Source organism: Leptodactylus fuscus, chromosome 8 (assembly GCF_031893055.1).
Source record: "Leptodactylus fuscus isolate aLepFus1 chromosome 8, aLepFus1.hap2, whole genome shotgun sequence".
NCBI lineage: Eukaryota > Metazoa > Chordata > Amphibia > Anura > Leptodactylidae > Leptodactylus > Leptodactylus fuscus.
In genome coordinates, this window is record NC_134272.1 from 11,485,258 (window position 1) to 11,513,208 (window position 27,951).

The 27,951-nt window shown below is 44.7% G+C and overlaps 2 protein-coding genes across 4 annotated transcripts; one reads left to right on the forward strand and one right to left on the reverse strand.

Annotated features, from left to right (window-relative positions):
• Window positions 1-1,352: 1,352 nt before the first annotated feature.
• Window positions 1,353-9,402, reverse strand: DCTN5 (dynactin subunit 5). The gene is made up of 6 exons (XM_075284105.1): window positions 9,316-9,402; window positions 6,891-6,959; window positions 4,695-4,813; window positions 2,542-2,653; window positions 2,352-2,454; window positions 1,353-1,729 (listed from the first exon to the last, which is right to left on the reverse strand). The coding sequence occupies exons 1-6, from the start codon at window positions 9,361-9,363 to the stop codon at window positions 1,632-1,634; spliced, it is 549 nt and encodes a 182-aa protein (XP_075140206.1). The 5' UTR covers window positions 9,364-9,402; the 3' UTR covers window positions 1,353-1,631.
• Window positions 9,403-9,439: 37 nt separating this feature from the next.
• Window positions 9,440-27,951, forward strand: PALB2 (partner and localizer of BRCA2). Of its 3 annotated transcripts, none has more exons than XM_075284074.1 (14): window positions 9,440-9,472; window positions 11,670-11,723; window positions 12,451-12,510; window positions 12,684-12,795; window positions 15,449-16,714; window positions 20,007-21,073; window positions 21,239-21,319; window positions 21,729-21,893; window positions 22,002-22,087; window positions 22,502-22,663; window positions 23,003-23,119; window positions 24,007-24,094; window positions 25,333-25,481; window positions 26,127-27,951. In XM_075284074.1, the coding sequence occupies exons 1-14, from the start codon at window positions 9,458-9,460 to the stop codon at window positions 26,344-26,346; spliced, it is 3,642 nt and encodes a 1,213-aa protein (XP_075140175.1). In that variant the 5' UTR covers window positions 9,440-9,457; the 3' UTR covers window positions 26,347-27,951. The 3 variants fall into 3 exon arrangements, with proteins under 3 accessions (XP_075140175.1, XP_075140177.1, XP_075140176.1); XM_075284075.1 differs by having other exon boundaries at window positions 9,447-9,472; window positions 11,673-11,723; XM_075284076.1 differs by lacking the exon at window positions 22,502-22,663.

Below are 27,951 nucleotides of genomic sequence, written 5' to 3' on the forward strand. Positions count from 1 at the left end.
TTACAATAAAATAAAAGGTACACTGTGAGTCAAAATACACCCACACAGGGAAGTCATTACTCGGAAGCCATAAATTATCACTTGCCACTAATCGCTTGTTATTTGTACGCTACGAGCGCTGAAGCGGCTGCTGGAGAGACGGCGCTCTCAGATGTGTTACCGTGATCCGATGACTGTTATATTCCCCAGGAGAGTGGTATAAAGACAAGCTATAATGTCCACAACGCAGGGTTATAGAAGCGCCAGGGGTGTCTGGCAACTAACCATCACATTACAGGGGTTTTCTGATGCTAAAATACAAATATGGTAGGATTTGACACCCAGGACCTCCACAGATCAGCTGATTGAAGAGTTAGCAATGCTCCTTCCACTTCACAGGCTATAAGATGTCATTTATTGATCACGTGACCTGTTTGTAGCTCAGTCCCATTCAAATGTATGGTTCAGTCGCAATACCAATGCACTGCCACTATACAATAGACAGCGCTGTGATAGGTAAACAGTGAGGAATCTGCATTGTTGTAGTCTGTTCAAAGAGCTGATCATTGAGGGTGCTGGAGTCAGACTCCACCGATCTGATATTGACGACTTAACCAAAAGAGAAGTCACCAATCTCTTAGTCTTGATAAACCCCTTTTGCACATTTAGCAATGCTGAAGATGGAGTCAATTTGGCTACCCGAAGTGTGTTAGGAGCTGGACTCCAGTATCCAGTTGTGGTAACCTTCTAAATAATCTTCATTAAAAAATTTCCTACCATTTTGCTGTTGTAGAGCCTGTGTAACTCCTTCACCTAGCTGGTTGTCCTGCTGAATCTGTCACAGATTGGACAGTACACAACACAATTTGCAAAAGTGATAACTGTGACATAAATAGGAACAGATTTACTAATACTATCTAATAGACAGATAAATCTGGCGCATCTTGAGACAGTCCCGTCTAGCTTTACACCACCTATTAGGATTAGTTCCTAAATTAGTTCATAAATATTGCCCATTTTCATTAGGAAACCAGCCCCTTAGTGTACAGAAAAAGCAGAGCACCCACAGCACATTCTGCAGGGTAAGGGAGGGGGAATGACAAGTTCCCCGGCATCAGTGTCGGTCAGCACAAGGGAAAAGAGATCCCTCATGGGCTTTAGAAGGAGAAATCAGTCCAGATATGAAGATTTGCCAATACAGGAGAACAAGGGAAGGCAGCAGCAGCATCCTGGACATAACTGATACCTGGAAGGACACGTCCACATAAGACGACTGCAACCTTTAGGTAACTTCTAGATATATACATAAAAATTATTTGATCAAACACTGGTCTGGGTAGAAAAACAAATTGTAAGCAATACACAGGGCAATGTTTTTTACTGCCAATTGCTGATTTATTAAAGTACTGCTGGCCAATGCCTTCTAGGCCGCACCTTGTCAGAGGGATTATGGCGATGCTGGATTTTGTGACTGGATCCCATCATGATCCATGCCGAGCAGGAGTGACGGGGATACAGAAGGGACATTAAATAAATACATAGTGTTAAAGGGGAACTCCCGGCCAGTGGAATGCAGGATATGGTAATATATACATATACAAAATAATAGAAAAAAAAAAATTAAATCAGCTCAGAGGGACACAAGTTCCTGCCTAAATCTGCGTCAGGGGTAGGAACTTTTGGTAGTAACTCTTGGTGACGTCGATCATGAGTTCCTGTGTACATTCTGGGAGCTCTCCTGAGAACAGTCCTAAAGGGCAAAAAGAGACAAAAACCCGTAAGAGCTTCACAAGGTCAGACTGGTTACTGTACAATACGCAGATGATTGACGTCCTGGAAGAATTGAGATGGCCACACACATCAGATAAAGGTCAGTCAATTTTGGAGAGACCAGCTACGTGCTGGGCCTCCCAATATTCAACCAACTGGGAAAAGGGGCAGATGGATTAGAACATGACCAATCTTTTTGTTCTCAGAACTGAGCCATTTTCTTGTGGCCGGCGAGCATGCGCAGTCGGCTATGCCCTACAAGTTTGAAGCCAACCCCTGGAAGAATACGTGTGAAGAGGAGGTCCCTGAAGAAGATGGAGGCGGCGCTGGAGAGTTCTCTTGCAGCATTGGGGACGCCCCCAGTGCTGTTTGAGTGCTGAGGACCGCCCCCAGTGCTGCAAGAGAGCTCATTTGAATACCGGCGAAAACTGGGATGGCGGCGCGGAGAAGACATCTAATGGTAGGAGAAGAATAGACTTTCTTAAGGCTATTCCTATGTGTTAGGGACAAAAAATTGAGTTTAAATGATAGGATCCCTTTAAAGTCACGCAGGAGCCGCAGCCTAAATCTTAGACTAAATTTCTCAATCCATCTAGACTCACCGGGGCAGCCAGAGAACACAGTGAATGGGGGTACCACCGTTTCAGGGGGCAGAACTGTGTTGTCCAATATTTTGCAGCAATCCTTCAAGACACATCTCCGGCCCTGCATACAATACAAGAACGGACAAGACATGAGACAGATGTCAAGGACGGCACTTCATGTTGCTTTGCTTACATTCCTGATACTTACAATGACGCAGTTCTTGCCTATGTGTACATAGGAGCCTATCTGTGCCGCGTTCACCACGCAGTCCTCTTCTATAAAGACATGGTCTCCGATGTGTAAGGGGAAAAATGCCACCCTGTGGGAACAAGACACGGCCATCTTACATGGTGCACAACCAAATTTCCCATAATGCTCCGAGTAAATTATGAGCCACAATGTTGTGTGTGTTGCCACGTGTGCCAAAATCATGTGTTCGTATCATAGCCGAGGCACGTGTACCCTTCTGGCCCTCAGTCTAATTATATGGCACATAAAGGGACCATTCATAGCAAAGACCCAATTTTCCTCAGATGGGAATCTGATAATTGGCGTTTAGCGAGGCGGCAATGAAGGGAACAGGCTGAAAAGACAGGAGCTGTCCGGCCCATTATGGACAATGAGAGTGCTAAGAATAACATTGTGTAATGGGAATGCAGGCACAGAACATGTAATGGGCGGTGGGCATCAATGGGCTATTAGCTAGAGAGCTCGCCTATGTATGCGAACAAAAGTCACGGGATTATACAAACACTTATACAACTACTCCTGTCAGATAGGCCGTGTCTTGTGTCTGTTATACAAACTCAGCAGTGACAATGGGCTCAGAAGAAAGCATCTCCCATAACTCAGCAAGTACATTAGTTTAAAGGGGTGGTCCAGACCAGGGGTAATGTATACTGACCATCTATCCACAGGACAGGTCATCAGGCCAGACCCCGCGACGATCAGCTGATTTGGTTGGTGGAAATCATATATATCCAGTGAATGGGGGGCAGCGCTGGGGTTCCCTGGCGCCACCACTACATGTCTACGTACCCTATATTCAGTTTCCAGTACACTAGTGGTGCAGCGGGGAACTGCAACTCTTTTCCCATTGACTTCAATAGGAACAGAGTTGGCGTCCCCGGCGCTACCACTGCAGTGTAGGTCCCCATACCTCATATTCAGCGTCCAGCTCTGTACACTGTAGTGGTGCACTGGGGAGCCGCAGCTCCGTTCACATTGACTTGAATAAGAGCAGATCGCCAGATACCTTGGCCACAGCTTCTGGCAGCCACATCAGCTGATCAGTGCGGGGTCCGAGTGTCAGATCCCTACTGATCTGGTCTTGTGGATAGGTCATCAGTATGCATGAGCCTTGGCTCTTTGACAACCCTGCAAAGATCTCTGGGTGTTTAGGGGAATTCTAGTTCTGGGCCCCTGTCTCTTTTTTACAAAGTGCTTTTAAAGGGGTCCTATCATTGGATACCCTTTTTTTCTGAGTAACACGTAGGAATAGCCTTAAGAAAAGTCTATTCTTCTCCTACCTTTAGATGTCTTCTCCGCGCTGCCGTCCGGTAGAAATCCCAGTTTTCTTCGGTATGCCAATGAGCTCTCTCGCAGCACTGGGGGGGAGTCTCAAACAGCACTAAGAACGTCCCCAATACTGCAAGAGAACTCTCCAGCGCCGCCTCCATCTTCTTCTGGAACGGCCTCTCCCTGTGTCTTCTTCCGTCCTGGGTGTCAATCTTCTAGGCCTCGGACAGAGCCGACTGCGCATGTCCGCGGCCACAAGAAAATGTCCACTTACATAGTAAGCTGGTGTAAGCGGCCATTTTCTTGTGGTCAAGGCCCTATGGCAGAGCCGACTGCACATACCTGGAAGAAGACACAGGGAGAGGCCGTTCCAGAGGAAGATGGAGGCGTCTCTGGAGATTACCTCGCAGCATTGGGGATGCCCCCGTGCTGTTTGAGCGCTGAGGACCGCCCCCAGTGCTGCGAGAGAACTTATTTGCATACCAAAGAAAACCCAGATTTCTACCAAACGGCGGCGCGGAGAAGACATCTAAAGGTAGGAGAAGAATAGACTTTCTTAAGGCTATTCCTACGTGTTAGTCAGAAAAAAAGGGCATCCAATGATAGGATCCCTTTAAGGAAGATTTCAGTGCTATGCGATGTCCAATCCTGATTCCCAGTCTAGGACAATTCGTAGTCACCCCCTAGAGGCTATAGTCAAATACGTAAAGTGTTTGATAGAGATGTTTCAGTCCACCGGCACCCCATGACAGCAGGTTGGAGCTGAAGAGTAGGAATGTGCAGAACATATTACAGGTGATGTATACAGGTGATGTATACAGGTGATGTACACGCGGCCTCACCCTTTGCTGAACTTCTTGAATGGCGGCCTGATCACGCTCCGGCTTTTGATGACGCAGTGTCGCCCCACTCGGACGTTCGCCAGGTCTCCTCTGATAATACAGTCATTCATCACTATTGTCTGAAACAAGTGAGAAGAGAGTCCAGTCTAATGCTTGCAGCTATTTATGTCTGGTTGATGTTGGGCGGTATTTTTACAACCAGATTGGAGCAACATGTGGATAGGACCTGAACATCCAGAGAGGGGAATAATCCTCTGCCAAACACCTCCTTATCTCCCTGAGAGATAAAGGATCAGACATGTTGACATCAAACAGCCTGATCCTCCCCTTCCTCATCTGTTGTCCATACACATTGGACGTCTGTCTGACCCGGTCACAATCAGCATGTCTGGCCGACATTCCTCTAATGTGTATGGAAAGCTTGAAGGCTTAGGACAGATCATCAGTTGAGGATCAGCAGTGGTCTGACACCCGGGATCCCTGACGATCAGCTGTTTAAAGAGACAGTAGTGTTTTGTGCCTCTTGACACAAAAACAAGCACAGCACCATCACGTGAATAGGACTGAGCTGCAGGCAGGCCATGTGACCAATAAATGTGATGTCATACCGCCACTTAAAAAAGCTGATCTGTGGGGTTCCTAGGTGTTGATCCCATAGATCTTGAATTGATTAACTATCCTAAGGCTAGGTCATCAACTAAAGCCCCTTGTCACACCCCTTTAAAGATGGCCACATACTATTAAAGGAGCACTATGGGCAGAACGGATATTCTGTGTTAGTGCTGGGCCGGAGGAGGCAAGGGCTCTTGTAAAACATGGCTGCCCTGTCTAGTTACTGGGCTGAGCTGGTCCAGACTAAAGGACGGGTTGGATAGACCAGAACAAGAGGTCGGGGTCCTCTCTGTGACGTCCTTAAGCCCCAAAACTGCCGCATTATATTCTTCCACAATGTTTCCTGCCAACCAGGGCGACACAGACTAGGAACAAGTAACACAATGCAGAAGTCATCTGAGCTGGCAGAATATTGCAGAGACCAAACCTGACAATTTCTCCTCACACTTTCTATTTTAAGAGAACGACTGCACCAATTTGTTTTCACAAGAGGAAACGTCTATGGGCGGCCTAATCCTAAAGCAACAGCGCCCCCAGGGAAGCAGGTCAGAGGAAGAACTGCAAGTAAAAAGGTCACAAATATTCTGCGCCCTCTTTTTTTTGTATTCTTTCCACATACTGAAAGAAGTGACTTGTTTTTTTCTTTTATGTTGCCTAAGTTGAAGATTTTGATTTTTTTTTTGTATTTTTTTATATTATTTTATGGTCCACATAACAATGTCGTACATGTGATATATAGTAGTGTGCAAAGCAAAGGATTGAGGCAGGTGTGGAAATAATGCTGCAAAGTAAGGATGCTTTTAAAAGGGTTAAAGGGGTTTGCTGGACCAAAATTGAGTTTTAATACTGCTGACTTATCCATATGGTAGATTATCAGTATGTGATCTGTTGGGGTCTGACAACCGGACCCCACATAGATCAGCTGCTGCAACAGCGTGTGACTAGAGATGAGTGAAGCACGCACCCGTAGAAATGAATGGAAACACCTGTGACGCCGGCCACCGGCAAAGTCAGCGTCACAGGTGCTTCCATTCATTTCTATGGGTGCGTGCTGTTCGGATCGGCTGATCCGAACAGTGTTTGCTCATCTCTACGTGTGACCGGTGTCCTGGAAGCTACTGGTAGAGACACAGCACATGCAGCACCGTTCCTGCACAAGTAATAGGAAAGGTACAGAAGATTTATGGAATGGGGCTGCTCCAACCCTTCTATTGCTTATACACGGTAGGTGCTGGAAGCCTCGCCCGTCCACTAGAGGATACTACAACAGCTGATCTGTGCCGAATCCAGATGTCAGACCCCCACAGGCCACATACTGATGACCTATCCTGTTGATCTGGGGCTGGAAACCTCCTTTAACACTTCGATTTTTGAAACTATTCTTACTTTACAATAATGTTTCCAGCACCTTTGCACATCACTGTACACTGACTGAGATTATTGCAGGACGGCCTCTGCGGATCTCGTGAACCCATAAAACCAACAGCCTCTATAGGGATGATAATGGGGCCCCTTGATGTATGTATGTAAATATATGTATGTATGTAAATGTAGATTTTTTTCTTCTCCACTTCTATCACTTACCTTCCCATTGAGGACAATATTCTGGCTGCCACACAATACAGACTGCCGGCTCACTTTATTTCCGGAGGCCTGAGGACAGGACACACAAGATTTTAGTGAATTTTCATTTCTCACATAAAGTCATAACAGATGAGACCTGTATCCTCAGTGAGTGTCATATATGGAATATTTAGAACTGTATAGTGAGCTAGGTTACAGGCGCTGGCTCTCGCTCCTCGTACACCAACGCTCTACAACCTGTCACTCTCCAACAACTGCAAAAGGTTGCAGATGAAACCCCTGGCAACAATTCAGACATGGCAGGTATAAACGATCAGTCCAGGTCACCTTGTACTGCCGGATTTAGCTGAAGAATGTGACTGAGTTTTAAGTATCATCCATGACGCTGCTACTGTAGAGCGCAGGGGGTGAGCTGATGTGATCATAAAGGGGTCATCCGGTTTCTAGTACTGCTAGCCTATTCTTAGGATAGGCCATCAATATTAGATCTGCAGAGCTCCGATCGCCAGGACCCTCACAGTCATCTGTATGAGACAGCGCAGCGCTCCATAACATTTACATACTGCAAACCGCACTACTCACTGCATGTACATACTGTAGGTACTGCAGCGCTGTCCCATTGAAGTCTATAGGCCATTAATACTAGAAACTGGATAACCCCTTTAAAGGGGTATTCCAATTTAAGTAAGAATTTGGCTATCTCCAGTGGTCCCCATTCAAGTGAATGGTGCTTTACCACCAGGCGCCCGGGATCAGTGGGGTTCCCGCTGGTAGGACATCCAGGGATCAGCAAGTTAACCCCTTTCTTCCTCAAGTGTTACTTGAATAGGAGAGACCTTACAAGCATCTCCTGTCCACTAACAACTTCCAGCACCCAGAAGCTGCTAGTACAGCTGATCTGTACAGGGTCTGGGTATTGGATCACCACAGATCACATACAGATGACCTATCCTATGAGGATATATTAGTATAAACCCATAGGGCAAGGTGTCTTGATCTGCAGGTTTTGCCCCCCAGCATGTCATCTATTGCCGTGTTTGGCTGCAAATTTCCATCTTTTGCAATGTGATGGTTGATACCTGGGTCGGACAAAAGGGTAACTGTCCGTGAAGCCGGCAGCACAAACCAGATGATTTTGTCTGTGTCTGGTGGATTTGCTGCGGGATATCTGATATGAACTGGTCTGAACTCACAGAGTCTAGCCTTAGCCTAAGGTTATATTCACACCTAATACTTTCGTGCAAACGGTAATGTGGAAAACCTAGTGGAATCAGCATAGAAAATGCATTAGATCCAGTTCTCACAGGTGACCTTGGCAGAAATAGCATGAAAACTGTGCAGAAGCCGGGGGCTCGGCCTCTGCAAGAATACACGAAAAAAACCTGCATCCAAAGCTGCATGTGTGACTATAGCCTTAAAGGGTGGCGGAGACATTTCTGCCGTATGTGAATTCATTCTACGTTTTTGATGCAGTTCTTTGGGTCAAATAAGTAGCAGCCTGAGCAGAAGATGTAGTAGAGATCAAAAAGCTGCACGTGACTACAGACTTAAAGGGATTCTCTCATTAGAATGTCTTCTCTGCGCTGCCATTTGGTATAAATCCCAGTTTTCGTCAGTATGCAAATGAGTTCTCTTGCAGCACTGGAGGCATCCCCAATGCTGTGAGAGAACTCTCCAGCGCCGCCTCCATCTTCTTCAGGAACGGCCTCTCTGTGCATCTTCTTCCAGAGCTGGGTTCAAACTTCTAGGTCTCAGGTAAAGCTGACTGCGCATGCCCGCCGGCCACAAGAAAATGGTTGCTTACACACTAATTGTAAGCGGCCATTTTCTTGTGGCCGGCAGTGTGCGCAGTTTGAACCCAAGTGCTGGAAAAAGACGCGAAGTGAGGCCGTTCCAGACGAAAATGGAGATGTCTCTCGCAGCATTGGAGGCGGCCCCCAGTGCTGCGAGAGAACTCATTTGCATATCGTCGAAAACCGGGATTTCTACCGAACGGCGGCGCGGAGAAGACATCTAAATGTAGGAGAAGAATAGACTTTCTTAAGGCTATTCCAACATAGTAGACAGAAAAAAATACTATTTTAAGGATAGGATCCCTTTAAGGGGTGCAGGGGAAAATTTTGCAACAAATCTGCTACATGTGAACACACCCTAAGATTTTGATACAGTTTATAGTAAATCCAGCAAATAGGAAAAGTATAAACACAAAAAAATGCAGGTGTGATTGCAGCCTTAAAGGGTGACTCCACCCCAGTAGGAAAGCAGAGAAGATGCACAAATAGAGATTAGGCCTCCATACACATATACATGTTGTAGGTGCGGTTCTATTGGTCATACGCACAGCCCGGACACAAAGCCGCAGCAGCAGGCAGTCACGCACACCCATGCGGCCCCCTCTCCCCTCCATGTCAGGTACCGCACTCACAGTCTCTATATACTCCGACTTATTGTACAGCTGCTCACTCAGCTCCATGGCTTCCCCGGCGTGACGTCACTTCCGCTCGGGCCCTGGGCTCACGTGATGCGGTCATGTGACCAGCCCCCGGCTGAGGAGGACGCAGGAGGTGATGACGGCCGCGTGTGTACGTACACATAGATCTGTAGGACTTTATGGCGGTTTCCATACGGGCCCCTGTATATATATATATATATATATATATATATATATATGTGTGCATTATATATGTGTATTATATATATATGTATTATATATACTGTATATGTATGTATTATATATTGTGTCTCAGGTTCATAGTCAGTAAAGTTGGGTGAAAAAAAAACTTAAAAGTGTGATTCTGGAGAATGGTGATTTTTCTTTCCTCCTCCTATGGATTTCCAGAGATATTACTATGAAGGCGCTGATTATAGACAGGATACAGCGTACACTATGGCCGCCATGTCTGTCACTATGATATACATACAGCGCTGACCCATATCATGTCATGTGACTTAACCACTTCAGTACCGGCCCAATTTGTGCTCCAGGACCGGACACATTTTCGGGTTTTCTTGTCTGTGCGATTTTGTGGTCTCTAACATTTTTCTCGTATGTCTCAGTCAACTAACTTTTGCGTCTTTTTTCGGGGCTTTATTTTTATGTTGTTTTTATTTTCAAATGTGTTTTAATTTTTTTTTTATATCCGGGAAAATATAAACATAATAGGAGGGAGATTGTGTCTGGTTCTCAATTATTAAATATTATTAAATTATTATTAAATATAATTATTATTATTATTATTATTTTTATTTTATTTAATAACACAAAGTGTCACTGAAAATCTTTATAAAACAGTTTTTCCTCTCCGTTACGGTAATTTTTATTTTATATGGTGTTGTCGGGGGTGGGGCTATAACGGCGATTTATCAGCGTATTATTATTATTATTATTATTATTATTATTATTATTTTATTTACATTTTTTTTAAACTTTTTTTTTTTTTTTTCCAGATTGTGTCCCCATAAGGTGATAAGAGACCTTTGGAGACATCTGATCACTTATTTTTTGTATTGGAGGCTGATTTCTCCTATAACTGGGGCTGCTACATTTAGCCTCAGTTGCAGGAGGAATCCAGCCTCCTGCACGCTGTATATACAGTATACAGAGCTGATCTCGGTCCTGTAGGACCCAGCAGCTCTTGTAAGACGCTGCTCCCGGCAGATCATGTGACCGCCAGGTCAGAGGGCGGCCGTATCATGGCGGCACCCATAGCCGTGTATACAGCACTCATATTTGTAACACTGTTTATTTTTAATTATCTATAAATATAGCTATGATTATGTCGATGGGAATATCCCTTTAAGCATGAGAGCTCAGTGTATGCAGTCAGATTGGGTGAAACAGTCAGGTGACTCGGTCATGTGATGTCAAATAAGATGTCCGATACATTGTTTACATGGCGGAGGAGACATTGTTAGAACCCCAATACCGTATTGTTTCGTCAGGGACCGACAAGTGTGTGCAAAAATATTGTATACCTGTAATATCCCTTTAAGTCCATGGAGTGTAGATCCAGAGGAAGATGTCACTGACTAAGGGTAAGATGGCGGTGATTATACAAGTATTGTCAGGATCAGGTTGGGGCCATGTGTTGTATTCCGTGATGTAGTGCATAGGTGCAGGCCACAGCCTGGAGAGATTGAATGCTCATGGCAAACAAAATCTTGAAATTGACAGGGTAACATAATGGTAGACGTGTGCGGGATTGTGCCCAGATGGCTGCGGTGTCACCAGTTTTCAAGTCAAGGGAGAGACAACATGATGGCCGCCAGAGCCACAATGGACTAGATCTGCCTGTAGAAAGCAGCGTGCGTGGCCAATGTTGTGTGCAGTTCATATTGACTATTACTGGAGGATCACATTGGTTCTAACATTTGGGATCACGATGCTCATGACAATGAATGTGCATCAGGCGCCATCTCCTAGCCTGGGAGAGACATTGTAATAAATCTTATATCAATGATGACCTATTGTATATTAAGTCAGCGAGGCTCTGACACCGGGCGCACACTAATCAGCCGTTTGAATTGACTCTATTGCACATTTATCTGTCACATGATCCATTTCCTATTCAAATGAATGTGACTAAGCTGTCATACCAAGCGCAGCCACTATAGAGTATATGGTGCTGTGCTTACTAAGTAGTGAAGACATTGCAGCCTCCTGAAATAGCTGATCTGTGGACTGCCAGGTGTCCGGACCCCTGCTGATCTGATAGTGATGACCTATCCTAAGCACTGGATATACCGCCTTTGATGTTTCCCTTTAATCTATTCTTCCAGCAGGACATGGAGGGCGTTGCAGAGAAACATCTAAGCTTAGAAGAAAAGACAAAGGTACTGACCTTGTATAATCTATGTATTCACATATGTTACCAGACAGAAGTCTAAGGCTGGGCTTACATGACCGTGATGTAAGTCTGCAATTGAGGGTTTTCAATTGCGGACACATTATATTCAATGCGGCTTCTTACATCACCAGATATTTTATCGTGGTCCGCAATTTATAGGACATGTCCGTAATGGCCGTGAATTGTGGCACTGCACGGACTCGCCCATAGAACTCTATGGGCGAGTGCGGCAGGACACGGACATCTGCGGAGCCTATGTTGCCGATCAGCAACTTGCGGACCGTACATTCAATACGGTGGTGTAAGGTATATTCACATGCAGTAGATTTATTGCAGAATTTCTGTAACTGTCCATTCAAATGAAGGGGATTGCAAAATCCATAGAGAAAAAAAATCTGCTGCAAAATCCACATGTAAGGCGACATATACATGACCATGCACATGGAGCCGGACTGTGATTGAACGGTATGGACGGCACGTAGGTGACATGCACGGCCCCATTCACTGATCTCAGGTTGCAAAATGGACGGGAATTGGAAAGATCCTGTGTATGGGGTCATAGAAATGAATGGGTCAGGGTGCTAGCCATGAAAAACATAGCTGGCACACTGACCGTGCACACAGTCATGTGTATGAGGCCTAATGCAGTGAATCTGCAGTATGTGGACAAGGCCTTATTATTAAAATCATATCTATATTCTGATATTTTCCAGCTAAAGGAAAGACTGGCCTTACTGAAGAAGGAATATAAGAAGACTGTTCACCGGTTACAGGTAAGCACTCAGTGCAGGCTGCCAGTATTGATCTATGGCTGTGTTCACACTTGTGTAAGGATTTTGGTGTCTGCTCCTTCTATGTATTTCAAGGAAGCATAGACACAATACTCTAGAGGCGACCATTCACGTTCAGTATTTGTGATCCGGGTTTCTTGCTTGTCTCCATTTAGAGATCCCAGAGAGCCGAGAGGGTGAAAACCCACGTCAAGAAAACCATTGAGGAGCAGAACTGGTTGTTAAGTCAGGAGCTATCCAGACAAGACAGTGCGGCCATAGTTACAGGTTAGTGAAGAGGGAATACTCTGAAGACTTGTATATCCTGGGAAGGGGTTAAGAGACAAAAATATAGATGGCCTCGTCTTAGGATAAGTCATCAATATTAGATCAGATCAGCCCCCTCGCTGATAGACGTGGCAGTGGCATCTGCTTCATAGGCCACGTCATGTTCATTGGTCACAAGGCCTGTGCGCAGTTCAGCTCCATTGAAGTGAATGGGGCTGAGCTGCAATACCAAGCACAGCCTCTCTACAATGTATGGCGCTAGTGCTTGGTAAGTAGGGAAGAGGTAGCAGCTCTCGTCGGAATGCTCCAGTCTCTTCAAACAACACATTAGATGCTCAGCTAGTTCCTCTGATATTCATTTAAAGGGATACTCTCATTAAAATGCAATTGTTTTGTGACTAACACGTAGGAATAGCCTAAAGAAAGGTTACAAATTTCAAGAGTAAAAAAGATCCAGCAAAAGCCAAGGTAGATGGTTCAATATAGAAAAATTCCTTCTTTATTATAAATCGCACATACTCAATAAAAACCGCAACGGTACAAACATTACTAGCAAAAAATAGCGTCAGACTGACGCGTTTCGGATCCTATGTCCTTCCTCAAAGTCTGAACTACCACCATTGAGATCACCACGCTATTTAAACTGTTGCTGTTGGAATTATAGAGAACACCTGATGTTGTTATAATTAGGTGCCAAGTATCCTGCGTCAGTTGCGTAAAAAACGTCGTGATCTCAATCTGTCTTGTGTATACTAGACAAAAACACATTTATGATTTTAATATACCCAAAACCCACAATAATGAACAGTCAATTGTTTAAAAACAAACAAGAATCCGTGTGAAATAAACCCACGGATCTCATACTAAGTAAAAAATTAAAAACAAGAGAAATAGAGACAAAATCAGGAAGATTTTTCATTTGCAGAAGAATGTCATCAACTTGTTTATCTAAACAATATGTATCATCTTATTTCATTGGTCTATGTCCATTACAATAAACCTATATAAGAAATGAAGATTTCGATGCACTATGTCTATACAGGTAAGGAAAAGTCCATATTCACTATAAGTCATTGCGCATACACCTACTTCGATCTCATGGTCACTATACGTAAGCAATCATCATTAGGATAATTGACAGGCCAGGGTTGCATGGATGAAGCCTCACTCGTCAACCCCCACGTCATCATCCGGTGTTCCACTGCCCACTCCTTCATATCTATACCACAGGCAGAAGTTGTAATGCACCATGCCAATATCAAAGATGGAAGATTCATGTTCTCTATAGATTAATGCGCATGCTCCTGTTAATATCCCACAATGCGCTATGCCAATATAAAAGATGGAGACTTCATGTCCTCTGTATATTAATGCGCATGTCCTTGTTGGGATCCCATAATCTCCATGCAACAGTGTCATCGGCTATATATTTAGCAAATCAGACATGCGATCTCAAAGTCTCTATGCATAAGCATCATCATTTAGATGGTCAACAGGCTAGAGTTGTATGGATGAAAACTTCACTCGTCAACCTTCATAATGTTGTCCGGTATACTATTATTTGCTCTTTCATGCCCGTTATTCCATAATGCGCTATGCCAATATCAAAAATGGAGACTTCATACACTCTGTCGTTTACAGCGCATGTTCTTATTGGGATCCCATGATCTCCATATATCAGTGTCATCGGCTATGTTTGACGAACCGGACACTAAATAAAAAGAATACCAAAGAAAGGGGGAAAAAAAAAAAAAAAAAAAAAAAAAAAAAAGAAAGAAGAAAGAAAGAAAGGTTATTCTTCTCCTACCTTTAGATGTCTTCTCCGCGCCGCTGTTTGGTATAAATCCCAGTTTTTGGCGGTATGCAAATGAGTTCTCTCACAGCACTGGGGGCGGTTCTCAATGCTGCGAGAGAAATCTCTAGCGCCACCTCCATCTTCTTCTGGAATGGCCTCTTCCCGCGTCTTCTAGGCCTTGGGCAGAGCAGACTGCGCATATCCACAGGCCACAAGAAAATGGCCGCTTACACAGTAAGCGGCCTGTGGATATGCACAGTCGGCTCTGCCCGAGGCCTAGAAGTTTGACTCCCGGCGCCAGAAGAAGACGTGCGAAGAGGCCGTTCCACAAGAAGATGGAGGAGGCGCTGGAGATTTCTCTCGCAGCATTGGGGACACCCCCAGTGCTGTCTGAGCGCTGAGGACCGTGACCAGTGCTGCGAGAGAACTCATTTGCATAATGATGAAAACCGGGATTTATACCAAACGGCGGCCCGGAGAAGACATCTAAAGGTAAGAGACTAATCGCCTTTCTTAAGGTTATTCCTACGTGTTGGTCACAAAATTTTTTTCACTTTTTAATGATAGGATCCCTTTAATGTGAAAGGTCACAATATAAAGGGATCTGTCTCTTGTCGTAGTCTCCACTGTCTTACCTCTTATCTAACAAATCTTCAGCTATATGAATAGGACTAGGTCAGGTTTTCAGCCTTTGCAAGTAAACCATTCACTGACAGCAAACAAGATCTTGAAATTTTTGAGTAGTTGAAACACCAAGTATATCAGGGGGCCGGGCGGGGTCACCCTTCACTATACAGTTAATAATTGGAAACCTATAAAATTGCAAATCTTACAAGTAACATATCTATTTCTTTCTAGATTCTCTTATTGATACCAATAATGCTTCCGAAAAAGTCCCCGAGTCAGAACAAAGCACCTGCACCCCATCAGCAGACAAGGAGAGGAAGCCGTCCGTCAGCTTTAACTTGCACCCAGAAATCCTCCATTGTGACAAGAGGTCGCCGTCCTTGTCTGGAAGTGAGAGTAGCGTGCAGGAGCCCAATGCCGCAAGCAAGACGGAGGCAAGCGGAGCGTCTAATCCAAACCAGGGCAAAAGGAGCCGGCTGAAATTAAACCGATCTGCAAGGCGAGTCTGCTGGGAGTCCGTGTCCCCAAGTGTGCAGGTCAATAATACTGTGAATAATATTCAAGAGGCCGGGGGTGCTCAGGGCTCAGCACAGGGCCGTATAGAAGATCAAGCCCTAAAGATAAGAGAGAGCACTTGTAATTCAGAGAATACAAGACGTGTACAAGGGTGTAAGGATGGGGTCGAGGTCACCAATGCTCCTGCATCACCTGTGTTTAAGAAGTGCCTTAAGGAGGATAGTCCCACCACTGTAGGGGATATAGAAGGTGTATACCCCAAGGAGAAGGTTATACTGGACACTGGTCAGTCTCAGGAGGTAACCACGGACCGTTCTCCAGATTATAGCAGAGCAGGTAATGCACATCATGCACCTCCAAGCCTCATGGGCGACCACTTACCCTCCTGTGATGTCCCTCAGATTATGGAAACCACATCTACATCTATCCCCTCCCCAAAGAATGAGTCAATGACAACATCAACGTACCACGGAGAGCCCCCATCAATGGAGGAAGAGCGTAGCCCGCTAGACTCCTGCACCTTGGTGGAAGGGCTGTTATTCCCAGTAGAGTATTATGTTAGGACAACCCGCCGTATGACCAGCTGCCAAAGAAAAGTGGACCTAGAGGCGGTGATCCATAGCCACCTGGGCACGGCCAGGAAGGGGGCAAGAGGGAGACCACGTCGGGCCAGCACCTCCTCAACTCCATCACTACAGGTGAGTGACACGCCTGTAAGCGCACCCGCGCACAGCGCCACAAGGTCCAGACAAGGACGAGGAAGGAAGTCGTGTCCTGCGCTGGTGTCTTCTGGTCTGCACAACATATCCAAACAGCTGAAATTTGGTTCTGACCCCAGCCCAAAAGATGATGGTTCTCAAAGTGTAAATGGAAGGTTTGAGGAGAAAGAAGTGAACAGAAAGAACAGTGTAAGGAAACAGCAAGAAACCTTACAGAGTCAAGTATATAACCTCAGGAACGCAGCCAGAACCGATGAGCCAGGTAAGGAAAAAGAATAGAGGTCTGAGCTTATCAATACTGTACTAGTCTGCAAATAAGATGAGCTGCACTCAATAGTCTGCTGGTGCACAGGGACTCCACTAGCAGAATAATGAGCGCAGCTCTGGAGTATAATACAGGATAAGTAATGTAATGTATGTACACAGTGACTGCACCAGCAGAATAGTGAGCGCAGCTCTGGAGTATAATACAGGATAAGTAATGTAATGTATGTACACAGTGACTGCACCAGCAGAATAGTGAGCGCAGCTCTGGAGTATAATACAGGATAAGTAATGTAATGTATGTACACAGTGACTGCACCAGCAGAATAGTGAGCGCAGCTCTGGAGTATAATACAGGATAAGTAATGTAATGTATGTACACAGTGACTGTACCAGCAGAATAGTGAGCCCAGCTCTGGAGTATAATACAGGATAAGTAATGTAATGTATGTACACAGTGTCTGTACCAGCAGAATAGTGAGCGCAGCTCTGGAGTATAATACAGGATAAGTAATGTAATGTATGTACACAGTGACTGCACCAGCAGAATAGTGAGCGCAGCTCTGGAGTATAATACAGGATAAGTAATGTAATGTATGTACACAGTGACTGTACCAGCAGAATAGTGAGCGCAGCTCTGGAGTATAATACAGGATAAGTAATGTAATGTATGTACACAGTGACTGTACCAGCAGAATAGTGCGTGCAGCTCTGGAGTATAATACAGGATAAGTAATGTAATGTATGTACACAGTGACTGCTCCAGCAGAATAGTGAGCGCAGCTCTGGAGTATAATACAGGATAAGTAATGTAATGTGTATATACACAGTGACTGCACCAGCAGAATAGTGAGCACAGCTCTGGAGTATAATACAGGATAAGTAATGTAATGTATATACACAGTGACTGTACCAGCAGAATAGTGAGCGCAGCTCTGGAGTATAATACAGGATAAGTAATGTAATGTATGTACACAGTGACTGCACCAGCAGAATAGTGAGCACAGCTCTGGAGTATAATACAGGATAAGTAATGTAATGTATGTACACAGTGACTGTACCAGCAGAATTGTGAGCGCAGCTCTGGAGTATAATACAGGATAAGTAATGTAATGTATGTACACAGTGACTGCACCAGCAGAATAGTGAGCGCAGCTCTGGAGTATAATACAGGATAAGTAATGTAATGTATGTACACAGTGACTGCACCAGCAGAATAGTGAGCGCAGCTCTGGAGTATAATACAGGATAAGTAATGTAATGTATGTACACAGTGACTGCACCAGCAGAATAGTGAGCGCAGCTCTGGAGTATAATACAGGATAAGTAATGTAATGTATGTACACAGTGACTGTACCAGCAGAATAGTGAGCGCAGCTCTGGAGTATAATACAGGATAAGTAATGTAATGTATGTACACAGTGACTGCACTAGCAGAATAGTGAGCGCAGCTCTGGAGTATAATACAGGATAAGTAATGTAATGCATGTACACAGTGACTGTACCAGCAGAATAATGAGCGCAGCTCTGGAGTATAATACAGGATAAGTAATGTAATGTATGTACACAGTGACTGCACCAGCAGAATAGTGAGCGCAGCTCTGGAGTATAATACAGGATAAGTAATGTAATGTATGTACACAGTGACTGCACCAGCAGAATAGTGAGCGCAGCTCTGGAGTATAATACAGGATAAGTAATGTAATGTATGTACACAGTGACTGCACCAGCAGAATAGTGAGCGCAGCTCTGGAGTATAATACAGGATAAGTAATGTAATGTATGTACACAGTGACTGTACCAGCAGAATAGTGAGCCCAGCTCTGGAGTATAATACAGGATAAGTAATGTAATGTATGTACACAGTGTCTGTACCAGCAGAATAGTGAGCGCAGCTCTGGAGTATAATACAGGATAAGTAATGTAATGTATGTACACAGTGACTGCACCAGCAGAATAGTGAGCGCAGCTCTGGAGTATAATACAGGATAAGTAATGTAATGTATGTACACAGTGACTGTACCAGCAGAATAGTGAGCGCAGCTCTGGAGTATAATACAGGATAAGTAATGTAATGTATGTACACAGTGACTGTACCAGCAGAATAGTGCGTGCAGCTCTGGAGTATAATACAGGATAAGTAATGTAATGTATGTACACAGTGACTGCTCCAGCAGAATAGTGAGCGCAGCTCTGGAGTATAATACAGGATAAGTAATGTAATGTGTATATACACAGTGACTGCACCAGCAGAATAGTGAGCACAGCTCTGGAGTATAATACAGGATAAGTAATGTAATGTATATACACAGTGACTGTACCAGCAGAATAGTGAGCGCAGCTCTGGAGTATAATACAGGATAAGTAATGTAATGTATGTACACAGTGACTGCACCAGCAGAATAGTGAGCACAGCTCTGGAGTATAATACAGGATAAGTAATGTAATGTATGTACACAGTGACTGTACCAGCAGAATTGTGAGCGCAGCTCTGGAGTATAATACAGGATAAGTAATGTAATGTATGTACACAGTGACTGCACCAGCAGAATAGTGAGCGCAGCTCTGGAGTATAATACAGGATAAGTAATGTAATGTATGTACACAGTGACTGCACCAGCAGAATAGTGAGCGCAGCTCTGGAGTATAATACAGGATAAGTAATGTAATGTATGTACACAGTGACTGCACCAGCAGAATAGTGAGCGCAGCTCTGGAGTATAATACAGGATAAGTAATGTAATGTATGTACACAGTGACTGTACCAGCAGAATAGTGAGCGCAGCTCTGGAGTATAATACAGGATAAGTAATGTAATGTATGTACACAGTGACTGCACCAGCAGAATAGTGAGCGCAGCTCTGGAGTATAATACAGGATAAGTAATGTAATGTATGTACACAGTGACTGTACCAGCAGAATAGTGAGCACAGCTCTGGAGTATAATACAGGATAAGTAATGTAATGTATGTACACAGTGACTGTACCAGCAGAATAGTGAGCGCAGCTCTGGAGTATAATACAGGATAAGTAATGTAATGTATGTACACAGTGACTGTACCAGCAGAATAGTGAGCGCAGCTCTGGAGTATAATACAGGATAAGTAATGTAATGTATGTACACAGTGACTGTACCAGCAGAATAGTGAGCGCAGCTCTGGAGTATAATACTGGATGTAACTTAGAATCTGTAATTGCACAATAACCTACATGATATCTAGGTAGAATTAATGTTCTGCTGTTGTTACATCTTTCTTTCTATTATTATTCTTTCTCTCTTTTTCTTGAAGCCTCGTCCTCTCATCTTTTCAGCGGCCGGCTCAGTCTGCAGAATCTATTGCGCCATTTAGACATCACGGATTTCCATTTGCCTGATGAAGACTTCGGGGCCCTTAAACTTCAGAAGCTGAAATCATTAAGTCTCCTGGAGCCATTTGTCCCGGCCAAAGAAAACAAAAAATACAGGCGGACCCATAACATTGACAACTCAACAGGGCCAACCAGCGACCACTCGGCACTGCTACATGGAGAGGTGGAGGTCTGTCCTTCATCTCAGATAAACTCACATAGGTTGTTGCTCAGCAGGGGCGCTCCCCAGAATGAACAGTCTCTTGCCAGTAGCCAGGCCCCTATGGATGACACTGTACCAGCACCTCAGCATGACAGGGCGGCATCTCAGACTTTCCTGACTATGGAGACACCTGCGATATTTCGTCCCTCGCCCTCCAAGGAGAATGCTGAGTCTTGTGCCCCTGGTTTTGCAGTCACCCATTCTCTTGAACAAGCCCCCCAGTGTTCTGCAGATTGGGGCCAAACTTCTAATGCAGATGTAACCAAGACTGACTCACAAGCGCCTTCTGGGTCCTTAGATCCTGAACTTGTCACTTCTCTGCCTTATACAAACACTATGGAAACACTAAGTGAAGGTTTATTCATCTCAAGCACAAATATGGAGTCTACAGGGCCAATAGACAACCCCCCTGAGCCAAAGCCACCGCCCCTCCTGTCTCCTACAAAAGAAGTGACTTGTAATGTCCTCCTGTCAACCTCACTGTGTTCTGTCCCTCTAGACCCTACAGAGTTTGTGTCCACAACATGCACCCCCGGCTTTCCTATGATAGGGTCAACGCCCGCTGTCTTCTCATCCCCGCAGTGCAGCAGCCGTCCTGCCCCTTGTGAGGAACCGACATCCTCAAGAACTATAGATTTCCTTCCAGAGGAGAGCGGAACGCAAAATAATGAGGCTGAAATGGTTCCAAAGGAGGATGCAGATATCGATCAGTATAGTGAATTATTAATACCGCCATCAGGGGGTGACACTCAGGGCTGTGCCGAGAAGAAACCTGAGAGTCAGCAAGTAAGTTGTGCTCCCTAAATCTTCCTATAGACTTGTGTATTGTCACCGGTCAGGCCTATCGCTTATGTCTGTGTTTGCAGCCCCGGGGTCTTGTTTTTCTCTCTTTTTCGTGTTTGGTTTTAACACTTGTCAAAGTTTTCATCTAATAAAACTGTTTCTTTTCAGGCAGATGCAGGAAGATCTGATAAATGTAACGCGGAGGGGCTGACAGGAGGAGATCGCCTGCGTCTGGTCTCAGAAATTAAGGTCAGTACTTCTCTAAGTTTGTGCATGGCTTGTTAGGTGGGATCTATCTATCTATCTATCTATCTATCTATCTATCTATCTATCTATCTATCTATCTATCTATCTATCTATCTATCTACTATCTATCTTCTATCTATCTATCTCCTATCTATCTATCTATCTATCTCCTATCTATCTATCTATCTATCTATCTATCTATCTATCTATCTATCTATCTATCTATCTACTATCTATCTTCTATCTATCTATCATCTATCTATCTCCTATCTATCTATCTATCTATCTATCTATCTATCTAATATCTATCTATCTATCTATCTATCTATCTATCTATCTATCTATCTATCTATCTATCTATCTCTCCATCATGTCTATCTCCTATGTATATCACATCGGCCTGTCTTTGCAGGATGCCTGCGCTGGTAGTTGTCCTGTAGACCTGTGCTCCGTTTGGTGGGAATTCTCTGGCAGTATAGATCTCTGTATTATATCCGCCAGTGAATATTCTGTCTGTCTTTGGAGACCCCAAGAAGTTTGCAGATGGAAATGCGTTCACAGATGGAATTTTACAGAGGTAAGCGGGTAATAGCAGTGACCTGCCCGTGGCTCTGGTCTGTACATCTATACATACGCCTTCACTTATGTGGCTACTGTATTGTGATACGATGTGTTCTTATTATAGATGCCAGTTATCCAAATTCTTCCATTGTGCCAAGAGAAGAACATGGTGTGCGTTACTCTGGGAAATCTAGAAATCATGGAGATCTGGTAAGAGGAATAAATAGAGTATATAGGGGGTATATGTTCTTGTGTACTTTATGTTGTGCAGTGGTGCCCCCTGCTGGTGGAAGAACCAAATACCCTCTAAACCCAAACTGTAGTATAAACATGTGTCAGATTAGCATTACCATGTATGAAATGAATTACTTTATTAAAGGAGTTTCCCCGCACTGTGACAACCTTTAGGGTCCCATATTCCATATTCTAGTGATTTACCATCGCTGTCTAATATTAACATAACCCTCTAAAAAGTTGCTCCTGGTTGTGTCACAGCGAGGGATCCACTTCTTGAGATTTCTCCCTAAAGGGTTAGAATAAGTGAGTTTCGCTCCCGTTCAGGACGACTGGCGATTTCCATATGGTCAGTCAGTACATGGTGACAACTGCTTGTGTTTTGTGCAGGGTTCTGTCTTCACATCCAGAGCTGCCTACCTGGGAAAAGCAATTGGTTAAATGCGGGCAAACCAAGACTGCCCAGGGTCTCTCCCGGCATCGTGTGGTCAGTAGTAGTGGTGGAGGAGACAGCCAGGTGGTGGAAGTGTGGCAGCTGTCAGCAAATGGAAGGTAAAGGAATAGCATACAAGTAAGGCCTAGTGCACACGACCGAGTTTGCAGGCTGAGCTTCTCCAGAGGGGGGGGGGGGGCGTCTGATTCTCCGTTCTGGTGATCCTAGAGCAGGTCCTGTCCTACTTTGTGTCATCAGAATGGATCAGAAGCCCCTATAGAGGTGAGTACATCACTCCCGAGTGTCACCTGTGAGCATTATGCTGCAAAATCGCTTCCACCTCCATTCAGACGGCACATTTGGTCGTGTGCATGAAAGCACGCAGATGGAGAACTGTCAGATTGTCTTGCATTTAGATTGTCTTTTGAGTTCGTAATATTCACTATGGATGTTTGCAGTGTGGCTGGATCTCATACTCTGATGGCTCCTAAAGACAGTGTTGTGGCCTTTTCCGAAGTGGACGGCGAAGGGGACGCCCTGGTTGGATGTACCGTGGACAACAATCTAGTTCTCTGGTGAGACCGGTGTTTGCATCAAAGAATAAAAAATATATTTGCTTTATATTAATGATCTATCATTTGCATGAGTCATTAACATAATAATGTTGGGGGCAACACTCGGCCCCTGCACTGATCAATGGTTCTCTGAGCAGTGTACAGAGCCTGAAGTAGGTGGCTTTGTATACTGTGTAGGGACTGGGCCTGTAGCAGTGCAGCATGGTCACTGTACTGAGCCATCCGCTTCTGGTTCTGTATGTTGTGCAGAATAGCAGTTTCTGCTATCCACGTGTATGCTTGGAACCTATTCCTCGCGTATACTGGGATCTTACTGTATTTGCAAATCTGACGTGTGATTTACTTGCCAGGTACTTGTCAATCTGGCAGGTCCTGGTCTTTGGGTCAGTAGGCTGGAGGTCATATGACTTGTAATGAGGAACATCTTTTATTAATGCTTAGGGTGAAAGTGGCAAAGGGTGTATATCAGTATAGTCCTAGGTTACTGTGAGGGACCAGATAAGATGTACATGTAGATATTTGTATTAGCATTGGTGCCAGCATCATAACGTATGTACATAAATGATGCTGGTATGGTTCGCCCAACCTGTCCCATTACCCAGAATCCACCTCACCATGGAGATACCAGTAATAAAAATATAATACAACACACCCGGATTACTGGCTGTTCTGATCTATAAAATGTTTTGATACAGGACATCCAGTAATGTGGGTTGTCAGTCTTGCTGAGCCGTCACTTTCGCTTCTACATCGGGTGCCAGACAATGGGAGGTTAGCTGTATTAATCCCAGGCACAAGCAGATTGTATATCATCCCCAGACGTGTAACACTATCACTTCTTATGTCATGTGTGCTTATAGTGATGATTTCATTATTGTATGGTGCAGGAATTCAGTGACCGGACATCTCCTGAGCACGCTTTACATCGGAGACCTTTGCTCTGACCTCACATGTATAAGTGCAACGTCTGACTCGGTAAGAAAAATCCCTTATTTTAGATTATTTTTTTTTTTCCGATGCAAAGATCAGTTCTGTTAACCAGACTAGGGCTTTAGTGAGATTTTTTGGGGATAGTTGTATGATTTACCACAACCAATAGTGTTGGGGTGCTGCAGCTCTGCTCCCATTCATCTGAATTGTATACAGCTAAACAGGGCATGCCAGTCCACTGTGTGATAGGAACCATAGTGTGCATGTGCGACCATTAGGGTTGAGCCGATTTTGACTTTTCAGGATCGATTTTGAAATCTGATTTCCAATCATTTTTCATTCGAACCCGATCTCGATCCCAATGCAAGTCAATGGGATTTTTTTACTAATCGGAGATCGGATTTTAAAAACAATCCAATTCACTATACAGCATGGAATCTAACAATTGAACACTTTAATTGTTAGAATCCACGCTGTGTAGTGATTTTTTTTTTTAATCCTCTGGCTACTTAGTCCCCCCTGGTGTCCACTTACCTGCAGAGATGGTTGGTCCGATGCCCGATGTTCTCGTTCTTCGCCTTGCTGCCCCCTGCCTCCAAGGTTAGAAGAGTATGGGCGGGTTAGAAGAGTGTGGGCGGGTACTGGGAGGGGAGACGTTATGTCCCCCCTCCCACTACCCGCCCACACTCTCCTAAGCCACAAGCCCCGCCTTCTTCCTAGCGCTTTAACACTAACCTGGGAGGCAGGGGCAGCGAGGCGAAGAAGAACGAGAACATCGGGCACCGGAGCAGCCATCTCTGCAGGTAAGTAGCTACTAAAGATGATAGCTAGTCTCCCATTAGAATGAATGAACGCAGCCAGCACCCAAGGGGTTAAGGCTGTGTGCCGGCTGCTTCCATTCATTCCTATGGAACCGCAGCGGAGCCTTCACACTGAGTATACACTCCGCTCAGAATGAGTAGAGCGTATCCTCAGTGTGAAGGCTAACATTGTTAGCTTTTCCCACAATGCTTGGCCAGTAGCAAAGCATTGTGGGAAATAATCACCGATCTCGATCCCACCTAAAAAGAATGTGAAGAACACAATCGCTCAACCCTAGCGACCACCGCTCCATTCACTTCTGTGGGACTGGCAGAACACTGTACTCCGCTATCTCAGTCCTCAGAACCGTGGTTGTGCCCATGCACTAAGTCTCCATTCACACAGGGAATTCAGATACCCCCTCTCATTAGATAGATATTTCCCTGTTTTTCTACTTCATTCTGTTCTTTATTTCCACCCAGGGGTTGTTGTTTTTGGTGGTTGGCAGCTTGTTCAGCAAATCTTGCGAGATGTCTGGTAACTGTATCTTCAAACTGATTGCCACCAACCCCCAGGGAGGAGCGAGCACTTTTATTATGGCCTACGTGTTACCAGAGGGACTCCGCAGCAGGTAAGGCTTGTGGTCCAAAGACTTTTTGTTAAAGGGGTTTCCCAGGATTTCTATAGGGATGGCCTATCTGTAGGATGTGATTGTGGGGGTCCTACATCTGAGACCTTCACTGATCAGTGCAGAATCGGGACTCAGAGCCGTCCACCAGCAAATCTGAACGCAAACAAAACTATGACTTTGAAGAGGCTGCAGCGTTCCGGTAAGCTGAATGCCAAGCAAAGCAAAATACATATTATAGGCACTGTATGTGGAACTTGAATGGGACTGAGCTGCGGGTGTGACAGGTGACTGATCAACATGACGTCATCCAGACAGAGAAGAGGACACAGCACTCATCAGCACTATGGTCAGACTCGGGGTCCCAGATGTCTGACCACCAACGATCATATAGGAGATTGCAGGGGAACCTAGCACCAATAGTTCAGTTCTTCGGCAGCGCCCCCACAGGAAAAATGAAGCATTACATAGTGTCCATTGAAATGAATGTAATGCAGGGATGTCCTGGGTCCTCCAGAGAGAGACGATCTTTGTATCCACTCTTGATAATACATGAGGCTCCTGTTTGATAAGCCGCCCCTATTAACATGTTTTATTGGTGCAGGTCATAGTTTTCTAGACTAACTACTTCTCCTTGTCCGGATTTAGATACCTGGAAGGTGATGTGAAGAAACAAAGAGCGGCTGCCGTATTGTCTTGTGGAAGCATTGCACTCTGGGATTTGTCCAGAAGCCCTTGTTCTACTGTGCTCCCTGCAGACCCCGATACTCCCTGGTGTCTGGTGCGATGGGGTCACAGGCCTTCTTGTTTACTCGCTGGACGAAAAGATGGAAAGATTTGTGTTCTTGAATATACAGACCGCAGTTAACGCAGCACGTGGAGACGTCATGTACCGAGGACAAACTCCTCGCGGCCATCTGTGACTTTAAGCTCTGGCCAGGAAATACAAGAGGATCTTCTTTCATATTGAAAACCACTTCACACGTCAAACCCCTTTGGCACTGCTCGGAGATTCCTGTTACTAAGCAAAGGGTCATTCACATTAATGAATACTGGGAATGTGTTCAGATTGCCAGTAATAGGTGTGCTCCTCTATAGCTGTATTCCCCAACCTACAATCGCAACACTACAAGGTTCTCAGGGCATGCTGGGAGTTGTAGTTTAGAGCAGCTGCAGAGCCACAGGTTGGGGAAATCTGTCCATACAGAGTATTTCAATTCTACGTGATCTTCTCAACATATCACAAGTTCTTTATTGCACTTCCCCTTTAAGTACTGTTCCTCTGACGTTCCTCAGGGAATTACCGACGTTTCATTATCCTTATATTAATCACTTGTGTTCGATACTCTGGCTCAAAAAAAAATCACACTGACAGTCTCTTCCTAGTTGTGTAAAACCATTAAAATCCTCCCTGATTCAGGATTAAGAGGCAGAGACTGGTATTGATCTGGGTAGGTGACTGGCATACAGAACAGCTGCCCTTCCCCCGCGCCATGCCAGCGATGCTGTAAAGTAGGGTATTGGTACAGAAGATCAGCACCGAACAGTTCATACACTATGTAAAGGAGACTTGAAGACGTCTTATATTGCTGCCTGTGGAGTTGCTGGAGGGTCACACGTAACGTATTGTTCTGCTGAGGATTTGGTTTCTGCAGATCTGCACATAACATGCCATGTGAATGTTCCCTACTGTATTAAAGGGGTTGTCTATTTTTTTTTTTTGAAAAATAATCAATATTCACCTAACAGGTTGCAGAACGGGAGCAGCAGGGGATTGTTGAGTCAAAATATATGAATATTCTAGAATATATTATCGAATTACTTCCATGGTGTTGTCACTGATCTAGCTTGTGGGTGCATTCAAGGCCTGCAGAGAATGGAAAGGGGTTTGGGGGACAGTATAGGTCGTCACTATGTGATAAATGGGGGTCCAACACACAGGGCTCCCACAGATCATGCACACTGCAGTACATTGCATAGGGTTGGTGCTTGGTATTGCTCATTTGGATGGGACTGAGCGGCTGCCATACCATGAGACCAATGTGATATCATCTGAGCTGTAGTGATTGTGGCCTCTTCAAACAGTCAATCTGTAGGGTTTTGGGTTATGACCCTTTCGTGGATCACATACTGATCATCCCAAGGATAGGCAGGGCATCTTAGTAAACTCCTTGCCGACATCTCCCACCAGGCAACCACTCTTACCACAATCGGCGAAGGAGACCCATCCTGTCCATTTATTATAAAGGAATGGTCGTCTTGTAATACCGTACTTCTCCAGCAGTGGCCACTGTGAAGAAAACCGTACTGGGATATATTGGGGGCGCTTTCACCGACATTTTAATACGAGACCACTAAGCATTTTTATAGCACTGCCTTAGTAAAGCATCAGAGACATTTCTACTGTTATGTTTTATAGATCTTGATGTCGGTGAAGAAAAAAAAAATCTGCATTGAAAGTGATTTCTATTAT